The sequence below is a fragment of the Leptosomus discolor genome, chromosome 17 (assembly GCF_034619465.1).
Source record: "Leptosomus discolor isolate bLepDis1 chromosome 17, bLepDis1.hap2, whole genome shotgun sequence".
NCBI lineage: Eukaryota > Metazoa > Chordata > Aves > Leptosomiformes > Leptosomidae > Leptosomus > Leptosomus discolor.
The window spans coordinates 2,930,069-2,943,866 of NC_141407.1; the positions used below are offsets into that span (position 1 = coordinate 2,930,069).

A 13,798-nucleotide genomic window follows, 5' to 3' on the forward strand; every position below is an offset into this window, starting at 1 on the left:
GGGGCGGAGCCGAGAACCGGCGCTGTGGCCGGACGCCCCCTCCCCGCTGCCCCAGGGCCCGGCGGGGGGCGAGGCCCGGCCGCTCGTTGCCCTCGTGTGTGAGGGCCTTGACTTGAGGGATACAGGGGGGGGGAAAGAGTTGCCCCCCCAGCCGCCGGTGCGGCCCCCGGGAGAAGGGGAGGCGCTGCGCAGGGCTGGGCCGCTCACCTCCCGGCAGGCGCGCTGCAGCCCCAGGGACGGGGCTGCTGACCCCCTCGGAACCCCCTGCCTGCTGCGAGCCCCCGAATTCACGTCCCCCGGGGCACGGTGGCGGCTGCCCCCGCGGGTGAGACCCGCCTTCGGGAAGGGCCGGGGAGGCCCCGTGCTCTGGGGGCGGAATCAGTAACGTGCTCAAGAGCGGGGCCAAACGCCCCCCCAGCGGGTGCCGCACGGGCCCAAGAGCAGCACTGGGGTCTCTGCCCCTTCCCCCCGGACCCGCTCTCTGCTCGGACCGGACGGCGCTTCCCTCAGCACTGCGGCCCTGCCCGCAGAGAACCGACACCGGTTACAGAGAGCAGGTGGCTGCTGGGTAAACAGTAGAAAGATGACCTCATCAAGGGGTTTTCTTGGGGGTGTCCCCCCCCCCCCCCCGATACTCTGAAAACCGGGATTTGACAGACAGCAGCTAAACTCCCTGGCCTTTCCCATCTGGCAGGACTACTTTATGCCCAGAGAAAACAGCACATTTCTCCCACAAACCCCGTCATTTGTGCTCCAAAGCACGGAGGGAGCGACTCCAACCTGCCCCGCTGCGGGAAGAAAAGGCCGTTGTTACTGCGGGTGTTTCCTTGGCAGAGAAAAGCCTTCCTGGGGGCGGCGGCTGCTGCTGCCGCCGAAACTGCGTTACGGAGCCTCTGTGAAGGTCTGGCAAAGCGAGCGGAGCGACCCCCCTGCGCAGCCCTGCGGCCAGGGATGACCCTGGGCGGGGGAGGGGCAGCTGAGGGAACACTTGAACAAACTGGCCGCAAGGACGTCCCTGAGACCTGACGGGACGCACCCGTCAGCTGGGCGGTGCCCCTGTAAAGCTGATGTCCGTCACCTCGGACAGGTCATGGCAGGCGGGAGAGGTTCCTGCCGGCAGGAAGGAGTAACCCCCGCTTCTCCCTTCGTGCGGAGGATGAGGGGAGCTACGAGGCGGGTCAGTCTCGGCTGAGCTTTTGTTCCCTCCTTCCTGTCAGGCCTGGACAGAAGACACAAACTGTGCTCCCTGACCTTGCCTCTGTCTGTAACAACAGCTGTCGTCTGTCCTTACAGTGAGGCCCCTCGGTCTGGATCGCTCATAACATGTCCATTTTCTTTCAGCCACTGCACAATACCCCTCTTGCCTGTTCCTACTGATGTCCTTGGCAAAACTCCTTATTTAAGGAGGTGCACTTCAGATCCAAAAAACCCCGGGTCAGTCAAAGGTTTAAAGGAGATGGGAGGAGCCAGCTGCACCAACCCAGCACCAGCACGCTGTCCTAACCTCACCCAGGATCGCCAACGAGCTCTAGGCATGCCAGCACTCCCACAGGGCAAACACCACTGACAAAGGGGACCCCTGGGTGCTTGTGAAACCCTGCTCGTGGAGCGAAATCTCCCCGGAGGAATCCTGTTGTGCTGGTAAAGGAAGTGGATTTTGTCAACAGAAACAGTGCTGACACTCAGGCCTCTGCTGCCATGGCTGTGCTTGTCGGAGCTCTCCGACCCCGCACACCCCAGCTGCCCCAGCTTTTACTGCAGATTACACTGGTTCAAGGAGCTGCTCGAGCCCTGCTGACAGAATGGCAGCCTACACTGGTGTAACTACCTGTGCCAGACGTTCGTCCCCTACAGACGTAGCTACGCACGACAAGTGTTAAGATCAAAGACAGACGCCCCGTTCGTGAAGAGGAGCGCTGCCCAGCGAGAGCTCAGCCATCTCGGGCAGACGGAGCTGCTTGGGAGGGCGCTGGGGCGAACACAAGCTGGAGCAGCTTAAAAGAGCTGCTCTAAGATCCACAGAAGATGAGTTTCTACAAGCCCAGTTTTTGCAGCATTAATGCGTTATCACCCCCGCTCCTCTGCCAGAGCCTTATCTCGGAGCAGAGGCAGCACAAGAGAACACGGCCTCAGGCCTCAAGTGTCAACACCAACATTTTTCCTAGAGACTCCAAAACTGCCCTGGAGCCTGGAACAGCCCCGTACCTGCTGAGATCGCCCACAAATTCTTAGTCTGTCCCTCGGTGCAGAACTGGACAGTATCCCCTGTTCCTACTGCTGCTTGTAGTGTCGAAAGAGCAGGGCTGAACACGGGTTAATCACTTCTGCTGACAGATACACGAGCCGGGAGCGATCCCTCACCGGCACAAGGAGCCCTGACCAAAGCCCCAGTGACAAAACCACCGCTACCCGATCGAGGCTCCTTGACCGTCCGGCAGTTTCGCAGCTGGGGGCCGGGCCTCTTCGCTCCGGTGCGCTTGGGGAGAAATTCCTCCTCAGGCTGGTGAAACCCTTCCAGCACGAGCAGCCTGAGGCCAGAGCGTGAGAGGCTGAAGCACGAGCAGGCAGCCACGCTGCCCATCTCCGAGGGACACACGGGGCTGGGAAGGGAGCGGGCTGGCTGGGCCCCGCTCCCGGCTGGAGCCCTCAGCGGTGCTGAGCTCCCCCAGCGTGTGAAGGAAACGCAGCACAAGCCAACAGGCTCCGTTGTCAGCCTGGGCGATGACGCTCTGCACTCCGCGAAGGCTCTTCCGTACGAGCCAGAGCTGGGTCTGTCACACACGTGACAAACCCTCAGTGCAGACGTGTTGCACAGAGCGCTCTGCGGGCCCTTACGAGGCTCTTCCGAGGCTACAAAAATAACCCTTTATTGTTTTGGAGGAACCAGGTGACCTTTTTTTTGTCCTTAATGGCCATTAATAAAAAAATCACTAAAAGGAAGATACCAGATCAAATCGGCTACTGAATTGTGACCGTATGAGAGCTCCCACGGGCAGTCTCGAGGGCCTTACGGAGCCACAACACTTCTCTGTCCGAAACACGGAGGGGCAGGAAAACGCTCCAACACACGAGGCAATTATGAGGATATTGTGCACACACTTAGACTAAATCCTTGGTTAGAGAAAGCAACAGATGAGTAAAAATAGTCCTATTCTTTTGAAGAAAAACTCAATCAATTGTGAGAATAATTTAAATCTTCAGAAGGAACATACGAGAAAAACAGTCACTGATGGAACTGTTTAATTCGATATGGTCAGACTTTTTCAAAGTAACACAGAGTAAGACACAACTAGAGGGCAGGCAAGTTTCATATTTACAGTCATTCAGAAGTATTCAGCAGAGTTAACACTAATGCTCTATTATTTACCATTAAACATAACAAAACAAAAAAACAGTTGGGCAAAGAGAAAAAAAACAGACCAATTCAGTGTAATCACTCAGCTGGATTCTGCATGACAATCAGGAGGTAGTCGTTCTCTGGGGAAAAAAAAAAAACAACACAAAAAACTAACCATCGTTAGACTCTCATTGCTGGTATTTGTTCGCAGCAACAGTAAATGTCGCCGGTTTTCGTCTCTCACTGGCACACTGTGGGAACTGCAGAGCCCTGACATTCACCCTCGATAAGCAAAGCAGGCTTGGCCCGGCGGATCACCCGTCTGTGAGCCAGCCTCAGCACCGCGCGCTCCCCAGCTCCGCCTGTGCCTCGGAAATGGCTGGCACACGCGGGGACGGCACCCAAGCGGCTGGTGCGAGGCCGAGGCTTCCCAGAGAGAGTGCAGAGCCGGGTGCGGTGCCTGCAGCCGCGCCTGTGCCGGGGCAACGCTTCCTCCTCTCTTCCTCCTCCGCACGGGAACCAGGGGCTGCCTCCGCACAGACCCCAGGGCCTGTCTACGGCCTGCGGGGAGCAGCCTGCTGCCCGTGCAGCGCCCGCCTTGCCTCCCCGTCAGCACCACCTCACCGCGGGGCCGGCGCGGTCGGAGGGAGCAAAGCCGAGCTCCTGCACACGAGCGAGCTGCGCTCATCCCACCGCTTCCCGTCTCACAACTGGATGAAACGCCGAGGGCGCTTCCTTAAAGAAGGTTGTTGCTGCCGCTGCTGCATTCTACGACTCGCGACTACAGCTGCAACACGCTCTGGGAATCCCTCTGAACCGGAAAATCCGTTAAGACTGTTTGGCTTGATCACTTAGTCTACCGCACTGAACTAAAACTGCTCTCAAAACATATTCCTTCCCAGCTCCTGCGGTCTTACACTGAAAACCACAAAGCAGGAGAGGCTGCAACACGCTCTCAAACACGATTTAACAGTTTCTACTCTGATCAACACAAAACGAGGGAAGTGATTTCCCCCAGTCACACATCACAACGCAAACTCAGGTCAAAGCTTCCAACTCTGAAGGAAGCACAACAGCTCCTGGAACAGAAGAGATTACACAGCGCACATGAAAGCAGCAGGCGGAACTCTTCTCTCAGGCTGACAGCGTCAGCCTCCCAAGAACAAACCCTGCTGGATTCCCCGCCGCCCGCGTTCACCCCGCGCGCTTTTACCCGGTGCCACCATGATTTCGTTTTTCTTGGAGCGGATCCGCAGGAACGTGAGGTCATTCCGGGGATCGATTTCTCGCACAGCGCTCCTGGCCATCATGCTGAGGCTGCGAACGATCTCCCCGTAATGACAGGCTGTGGCGTTGTCCATAGTACTTCTGATAGGAATACCTGTGAGGAACAGGGGACAGCACGGGTCAGCGACAACACCCCACAACTAACCCCGCCTCGGGCATCATCCGGTCCAACCGGGGTGGCTACTTCACCAGAGGAGATGTTGGCCCTGCACCAGGGATCAGCAGTGCTCTTCTTGAAGGCTTAAAAGAAGAACGTGAACACAAGTCAGATGTGGAGGGGCTAAGGTCTGGAACCACAGGGGTAGGTGAGAACTGCTCACCTCTAGTAGCATCAGTGCTTTACTTTTGCTTTTTCATTTATTTGTTTATTTATGAGATTTATAAATAGAAATAAATAATAACAAAAATAGAACCATAGAGTGGTTTGGGTTGGAAGGGACCTTAAAGATCATCTAGTTCCCACCCCCCTGCCCTGGGCAGGGACACCTCCCACCAGACCAGGTTCCTCCAAGCCCCATCCAGCCTGGCCTTGAGCACTGCCAGGGAGGGGTGACGCCGAGAAACATTCTTTATTACAGGGGTGTCCTGGTTTGGGCTGAACCAGAACTAATTCTGGTTTAGTGCTTTCACTTTTCAGTCAAGCCTCCTCTAACTAACGGCACTTTCTGAAGCAGCAGCATGTTTTTCCAGACAGTGACTGCTCCCAGCAGTGACAGCCCCGATGGTCACAGTCCGGACCAAGGAATGGGATGCAGAGGGGCCCTGGCTTAGACTTGTTCTTACAGCGACCAAGGTCACTGCTGAGTCTTGTACCCCGTGTTGGGGTGGGGGAGTGAAAAGGGTCACAAGCACGAAAAAGGCCGCCCCTGCAGGGAGGAGCGAACCGGACAGGTGACCCAAACCTGACCCACAGAGTGTTCCATCCCATAGACGTCATGGTCAGTGTCAAGCTGAGGGATCACGAGGGTCAATCTCTCTTCTGTGATGGCGACATCTGAAGAGGACTCTGTCCGTCGATCCCGACCCATGTGTCCCTGAATCCAGGGCCTGAGTCCAGCTCCTGCAGCCCGTCCCTGTCTGCTGCCCAGTCCAGCCTGGGACTGCCCCAGTGCCAGCCCTGCAGCCCCAGCGGTGACGTATCGTCATCAGGGTGGGGGGAGCTGGGGTCGGTATTGCTGTTGTATCTATTTGTATCTATTTGTACATATTGTACATATTTCATTATTTCCTTATTCTTATCTGTTCTTTTATGGACACTGTTTCATTAAAGCTGTTGGAGTTTTCTTTTCCAAACTGTAAAGTCTCTCTCCCTTGTTCTCTTTCCTTTTCCCTTCTGGGAGGGGAGAGGGGTTAATAGAGAGCGTCTGTCATTCATCAGCGGCCGGCCCAGCCTCAACCCATGACAGAGGGGGCAGCCACAGCTGCTCTCAGCAGCCTATGCCAGTGCCTCACCACCCTCAGAGTGCACAATTTCTTCCTTGTATCTAATCTAAATCTATCCTTTTTCAGCTTAAAACCATTACCCTGGTGGGGAGAGAGGAACAGCAAGGTTTCAACGTCACGACCAAATACTGGCATGCTCCAGGTGGATGTTCAAATAAGCGCAGCTTCAGCCTGGGGAGCACAACCTGTTATTCACTATCGTGAAAAAGGAGCAGGAACACAAGCTGCATACAAGTACACAGGGATCTGACAGTCAATATATTCATATATAGCTACTATCTGTCATCCTTTCTAAGGATTATTTCTGGGACACGTTCAATTTAAATTATTAATTGCGCAATTTTAAGAAGCTGGGCCGCTCCCAGTGTACTTGGAGTGCTCTGAGCAAGCCTGCTCGGTACGACCCTTCAGTAACTCCAAAAGAGACAACAAGCGTACGGGGCTCATGAGGCCGTGAGCACGAGACAGCTGCCGAGCTACCCGGGTCTGCCAGGACAGCAGCGCTCTGGACACGCACAGCAGCGACATTCCAGAGGTCCTGAGAGCTTTTAGTGCTACTGAGAGAGGCTGTGACAGGACACTCAAACGCTGGCGTAACTCAAACATTTCTCAGCCTTTGCAACTAATTTTAATTCACTTCCTAAAACAATAAAGTGAGCTTGCAGAAAAGCAGACATGGGGATCCAGCTTCCTCCTGTAGCCTAACTACTGTCTGTCTGCCTGGGCTACAGGAGAACCTTGGCTACAGGCAGACCGTAACCGCGAGCAGTACAGTCAGCGGCCGTGAAAGCGCGTGTTCGGACCGAGTTTTACCTCGGAAAACCGAGACAGACACAGTACCTTCAGGATTAAGAACAATCATTCCTTGCACTCCTTTTTGGCTCTGAATTCGCTTCAGTGTTTCTTCCACCTCAGCCTGCAGAGAAAGCACAAGGCAACAGGAGTCTGCAGCTGCTCCTCGCCCGCCGCCCGGCTTTGTAACGGCGTGTCTGAGAATGAAGCGGCCCAAAGGGGACTCAGACAGACACCGCCCACACCGCTCTGCACAGCGAGGGCTGTGCGCTTCCGTGCTGCCTTTTCCCCGTGACCTTTTCAGTTGTTTTCCGCCTGTCTTCGCTCTGCACTCACTCGTGATGACACCCTCGTGGAAACACGGACCTCCCCTCTGATCTTTCCCTCTCTTCTCCTCCCAACCCTCCCGCAACCTCCCGCACCAGATCCTCACTGTAGGCTTGAACTGGAAGGCTGCTCAGTCAGACTGCGACAGTTCAGGCGTCAAGCAACAATCGTGTATGAAAATACACATCGAATTTATCAAAAAAGCAGAAAAAGACACATTCGGGGTGCAAGGCCACCTTCCCTCTTAGCAAATGAACGCTAAGAGCAATTACAAATAAGAAAAGTGAGGGGGAAAATCATAAATAAACGCTATTTATTTATAATTATCATTTGTGCTGGGAAAGCTACAAGATTATAACCACTAACAATAATTTACAACTTGGCAAAGTCAACCTAAAAAAAAAAAAAAAAAGAAGGAAAGCAGAAACAAAAGGCTGAGGCAGCAGTGCCTTTGCCTTCTCTGGAAACACCCCCACCGGCTTCAGAAGAGCTTTCAAGCCCTCCTGCACGACCGCCACTGCCACAAGGCACCCATCGATGCTCAACCACGGGTGCTCTACCAGGGTGACAGCACCCCAGCACCTGAGCTGGCCTCCGCACGGGGACTGTCTGGCGCTGTCTATCCCTGCTCAAGGACCCGCGGCAGCTTTCAGATCCCGCAAGCCCGAGCTCTGCAGAAACGGTCCGGGAGGGCAGACGGGACTCCCCTGAGCTCGGGAAGGGCAGACCGGCAGGGGGAGTCCGGCCAAGCCGGCTGTGCTCCCCAGGCACCGTGGGCGACCCCTCCGCTCCCACCCCGCAGCAGACGGGCACAGCCACGTTCTGAGCCCGGGTCCCCGGGGAGAGCACTTGTCCTACAAACCACCGTGGCCTCAGCCTCAGGACTGCAAACTTTGTGCAGAGAGCTGTCAGCAGCGCCCCAAGCAGCTTGGAGCGACACCGACTGCTGCTGCTAGGAGATGGTTTTCCCGCCTTACCCAGCACAGAAGAATTCAGTCTTTCCAACAGCGCTCTTGATTATTTCTGAATGCTGGAATATTTTCAAATGGAAGACGAGGCAAGTGAAATAAAGGACAAACTACAGCGTGTACAAATGCTGAGACAAGTCTGGCGGCAAACTGTTAAGTCTGAAATAACCTCCCGACTTGTTACCGGCAGCATTGAAGTCCTGACTCGGTAAATACTCTCCTTCGTTGGCCCTTAACAAACCTATTTGGATGCAAAGCAGCGTCCACGCAGAACAACACCAATTTCTAATTTCTTCTAACAACGAACCGATAACCGGACTCCCAAGGTGGGGTGATCCGCTCTGACGGTCACTGCTGTGGGCAGGGGAAGGTCCTGCTCCTCCCGTCCTTACTCCCCGACACACACACCCCCCCCACACACTTCCCACACACCAGCTCCGGGGCTTGTCTCACACCTCCACAAGCCAGTTTGTTGACAAAAGGTCGCCATCACGACAAACTTATCTACACAGCTGCAGAGACGCCGGCACTTCTTTATGGGAAGCACAGGGGATAGCTCCACCTGACGTGCTTCAAAGTTACACAAAAAATTCAGCGTTTTATATCCTTTTTCTGCAAAGTCATGGTCTTCAACATATTTTAACATAAGCATGCGTGTTATGCCCGCTATTAATTTTGACATTTACAATGACTGGTCCACCCTATTAACTAACTTCATTAGTATGCCTATACTAATATCATTATTGGTTATCTTACTGATCAAGATCTCTGATATACAAATTAGGATGGGGATCACGTGAGGGTCTTCACCTTAATATTCCTTAGTTTCTCTGGTTCCATCCCATAAGATAAGAAGACACGCCAAGAATGTGCACTTTCTTGTACCTGCCTCCCGCCTCCCTGTTCTGTTCTGGACAATTTCACAATTAGCTGCAGCTTTAGCTTTGACCTTCTTTGGAAGGCAGCAGTTGTTGTTTCTTAGCATAAGTGAGGTTTTGTATATTTCTTACTACAATGTAAACTAGTATCATTAATACATAGCGTTATTCTTTAAAGCAATTAAGTCATTCATTAAAACCAATTAAGTTATCAATCAAAAGTGATTATCTATTCAAAATCCAAACTTGATTATTACAAGTTCAACTCACCGCACCAGCACAAACACTAGTGAAAAAAAGGATTGATACGTTTAACTCATGAAACAAACAGAAACTCTCTCAATACAGAGCCGACTAACTACAAGAGACGGAGGAGGAGAGATGCAGTCTGCAAAAGGAGAGTAAATGCTCCCCCATCACCAATCTGCTCTTACATAACCTTTGCTGCGTATACAACAGCTGCCTTTACCTTCCTGTTTTCACCTAGAAAGCTCTAACTCCTAGGTTTGCCTAAAGTATGTCTTATTAGGCCGCTTCAATTTGCCACCTAGAACTTAGGTCAGTATTTACTTCTTTAGAAGTTTTCCCACACATTTTGATCCCCAATTTCACCAACAAGCGCTTACCAACACCCCATCTGCACGGGAAGCAGCCTCCAACACAACTACGATAAAGCAAACACGTGCCAGGCGCCACCGAACATTAAACAGGCAGTTGTCTTAAAACAGTCTTTTTCCCGATCGCTTTCGGCTCTGGGAATCGTCCCCCGGCAGCCACGAGAAAGGCAAAGGTTTTCCCCCGCCACACGGCGCTTGTCAGAACTAACGGAAGGTCTGCGGGAGCGACGCCCTTCCCACCGCAGGGACCCCGGCACGAAAGCCCACGGCCAGGCAGGCGGGGCTCGGCTGCCGCGGGGCAACCCCTCCGCGACAAAGCGGGGCCTCCGGAGCGGCCTGACCCGCCCGCTCCCGTGAAGCGCCGGCAAGGCCGCGGGACGCCACGAAGCTCCCGGCCTAGCCCAAACCAGGGGCCGCGCCCGCGCGTGCCCAGCGCGGAACCCGAACCCGAACCCAAACCCAAACCGGGGGCGCGGAGAGAAACCGGAGAGGGATCAACCAGCCGCCCGCAGCCCGGTCGCGCTTTCACTCGGTGCAGGGCGCCGGCAGGCGCGGGCAGCGGCCCGGGCGGGGGCAGCCGCTGGCCGAGGAGGCCCCGGGACCGGCCCTCTCCGCCTCGCTCCTGCTGCCGAGCGGCCGCCCGCCGTACCGCGAACGCGGCCGAGCGGCCGCCCGAGAGCCGGGGGAACCCCGCGGCGGCGACAAAGCCCCGCTCCCGCCGGCCCGGGCAGCCCCGGCGCCCGCCGCTGCCTCACCCACCATCTCGAACCGCCGCCTCTCCGCTCACTCACGGCTCCGCTCTGCAACGGCACCCGCGCGCGCACCGCACGCTCCGCCAATCATCGCGGAGCAGCGGCGATCGCGGAGCAGCGGCGGGCCGGGCGCCGTAGCGCGCGCCGTGCTCCGGCAGCACTTGTGCCCCGGCGGGGGCGGAGCCGAGAACCGGCGCTGTGGCCGGACGCCCCCTCCCCGCTGCCCCAGGGCCCGGCGGGGGGCGAGGCCCGGCCGCTCGTTGCCCTCGTGTGTGAGGGCCTTGACTTGAGGGATACAGGGGGGGGGAAAGAGTTGCCCCCCCAGCCGCCGGTGCGGCCCCCGGGAGAAGGGGAGGCGCTGCGCAGGGCTGGGCCGCTCACCTCCCGGCAGGCGCGCTGCAGCCCCAGGGACGGGGCTGCTGACCCCCTCGGAACCCCCTGCCTGCTGCGAGCCCCCGAATTCACGTCCCCCGGGGCACGGTGGCGGCTGCCCCCGCGGGTGAGACCCGCCTTCGGGAAGGGCCGGGGAGGCCCCGTGCTCTGGGGGCGGAATCAGTAACGTGCTCAAGAGCGGGGCCAAACGCCCCCCCAGCGGGTGCCGCACGGGCCCAAGAGCAGCACTGGGGTCTCTGCCCCTTCCCCCCGGACCCGCTCTCTGCTCGGACCGGACGGCGCTTCCCTCAGCACTGCGGCCCTGCCCGCAGAGAACCGACACCGGTTACAGAGAGCAGGTGGCTGCTGGGTAAACAGTAGAAAGATGACCTCATCAAGGGGTTTTCTTGGGGGTGTCCCCCCCCCCCCCCCGATACTCTGAAAACCGGGATTTGACAGACAGCAGCTAAACTCCCTGGCCTTTCCCATCTGGCAGGACTACTTTATGCCCAGAGAAAACAGCACATTTCTCCCACAAACCCCGTCATTTGTGCTCCAAAGCACGGAGGGAGCGACTCCAACCTGCCCCGCTGCGGGAAGAAAAGGCCGTTGTTACTGCGGGTGTTTCCTTGGCAGAGAAAAGCCTTCCTGGGGGCGGCGGCTGCTGCTGCCGCCGAAACTGCGTTACGGAGCCTCTGTGAAGGTCTGGCAAAGCGAGCGGAGCGACCCCCCTGCGCAGCCCTGCGGCCAGGGATGACCCTGGGCGGGGGAGGGGCAGCTGAGGGAACACTTGAACAAACTGGCCGCAAGGACGTCCCTGAGACCTGACGGGACGCACCCGTCAGCTGGGCGGTGCCCCTGTAAAGCTGATGTCCGTCACCTCGGACAGGTCATGGCAGGCGGGAGAGGTTCCTGCCGGCAGGAAGGAGTAACCCCCGCTTCTCCCTTCGTGCGGAGGATGAGGGGAGCTACGAGGCGGGTCAGTCTCGGCTGAGCTTTTGTTCCCTCCTTCCTGTCAGGCCTGGACAGAAGACACAAACTGTGCTCCCTGACCTTGCCTCTGTCTGTAACAACAGCTGTCGTCTGTCCTTACAGTGAGGCCCCTCGGTCTGGATCGCTCATAACATGTCCATTTTCTTTCAGCCACTGCACAATACCCCTCTTGCCTGTTCCTACTGATGTCCTTGGCAAAACTCCTTATTTAAGGAGGTGCACTTCAGATCCAAAAAACCCCGGGTCAGTCAAAGGTTTAAAGGAGATGGGAGGAGCCAGCTGCACCAACCCAGCACCAGCACGCTGTCCTAACCTCACCCAGGATCGCCAACGAGCTCTAGGCATGCCAGCACTCCCACAGGGCAAACACCACTGACAAAGGGGACCCCTGGGTGCTTGTGAAACCCTGCTCGTGGAGCGAAATCTCCCCGGAGGAATCCTGTTGTGCTGGTAAAGGAAGTGGATTTTGTCAACAGAAACAGTGCTGACACTCAGGCCTCTGCTGCCATGGCTGTGCTTGTCGGAGCTCTCCGACCCCGCACACCCCAGCTGCCCCAGCTTTTACTGCAGATTACACTGGTTCAAGGAGCTGCTCGAGCCCTGCTGACAGAATGGCAGCCTACACTGGTGTAACTACCTGTGCCAGACGTTCGTCCCCTACAGACGTAGCTACGCACGACAAGTGTTAAGATCAAAGACAGACGCCCCGTTCGTGAAGAGGAGCGCTGCCCAGCGAGAGCTCAGCCATCTCGGGCAGACGGAGCTGCTTGGGAGGGCGCTGGGGCGAACACAAGCTGGAGCAGCTTAAAAGAGCTGCTCTAAGATCCACAGAAGATGAGTTTCTACAAGCCCAGTTTTTGCAGCATTAATGCGTTATCACCCCCGCTCCTCTGCCAGAGCCTTATCTCGGAGCAGAGGCAGCACAAGAGAACACGGCCTCAGGCCTCAAGTGTCAACACCAACATTTTTCCTAGAGACTCCAAAACTGCCCTGGAGCCTGGAACAGCCCCGTACCTGCTGAGATCGCCCACAAATTCTTAGTCTGTCCCTCGGTGCAGAACTGGACAGTATCCCCTGTTCCTACTGCTGCTTGTAGTGTCGAAAGAGCAGGGCTGAACACGGGTTAATCACTTCTGCTGACAGATACACGAGCCGGGAGCGATCCCTCACCGGCACAAGGAGCCCTGACCAAAGCCCCAGTGACAAAACCACCGCTACCCGATCGAGGCTCCTTGACCGTCCGGCAGTTTCGCAGCTGGGGGCCGGGCCTCTTCGCTCCGGTGCGCTTGGGGAGAAATTCCTCCTCAGGCTGGTGAAACCCTTCCAGCACGAGCAGCCTGAGGCCAGAGCGTGAGAGGCTGAAGCACGAGCAGGCAGCCACGCTGCCCATCTCCGAGGGACACACGGGGCTGGGAAGGGAGCGGGCTGGCTGGGCCCCGCTCCCGGCTGGAGCCCTCAGCGGTGCTGAGCTCCCCCAGCGTGTGAAGGAAACGCAGCACAAGCCAACAGGCTCCGTTGTCAGCCTGGGCGATGACGCTCTGCACTCCGCGAAGGCTCTTCCGTACGAGCCAGAGCTGGGTCTGTCACACACGTGACAAACCCTCAGTGCAGACGTGTTGCACAGAGCGCTCTGCGGGCCCTTACGAGGCTCTTCCGAGGCTACAAAAATAACCCTTTATTGTTTTGGAGGAACCAGGTGACCTTTTTTTTGTCCTTAATGGCCATTAATAAAAAAATCACTAAAAGGAAGATACCAGATCAAATCGGCTACTGAATTGTGACCGTATGAGAGCTCCCACGGGCAGTCTCGAGGGCCTTACGGAGCCACAACACTTCTCTGTCCGAAACACGGAGGGGCAGGAAAACGCTCCAACACACGAGGCAATTATGAGGATATTGTGCACACACTTAGACTAAATCCTTGGTTAGAGAAAGCAACAGATGAGTAAAAATAGTCCTATTCTTTTGAAGAAAAACTCAATCAATTGTGAGAATAATTTAAATCTTCAGAAGGAACATACGAGAAAAACAG

The 13,798-nt window shown here is 56.3% G+C and overlaps 1 protein-coding gene across 1 annotated transcript; it reads right to left on the bottom strand.

The window, feature by feature from the left end:
- Window positions 1–3,223: 3,223 nt before the first annotated feature.
- On the bottom strand, window positions 3,224–8,178 carry LOC147414209 (dynein light chain roadblock-type 1-like; the record flags this gene model as incomplete). Its single annotated transcript, XM_086474561.1, has 4 exons — window positions 3,224–3,477; window positions 4,551–4,718; window positions 6,908–6,983; window positions 8,164–8,178. Coding segments are annotated over 4 exons (303 nt in total), but the record flags the coding sequence as incomplete, so codon positions are not given.
- Window positions 8,179–13,798: the final 5,620 nt, after the last annotated feature.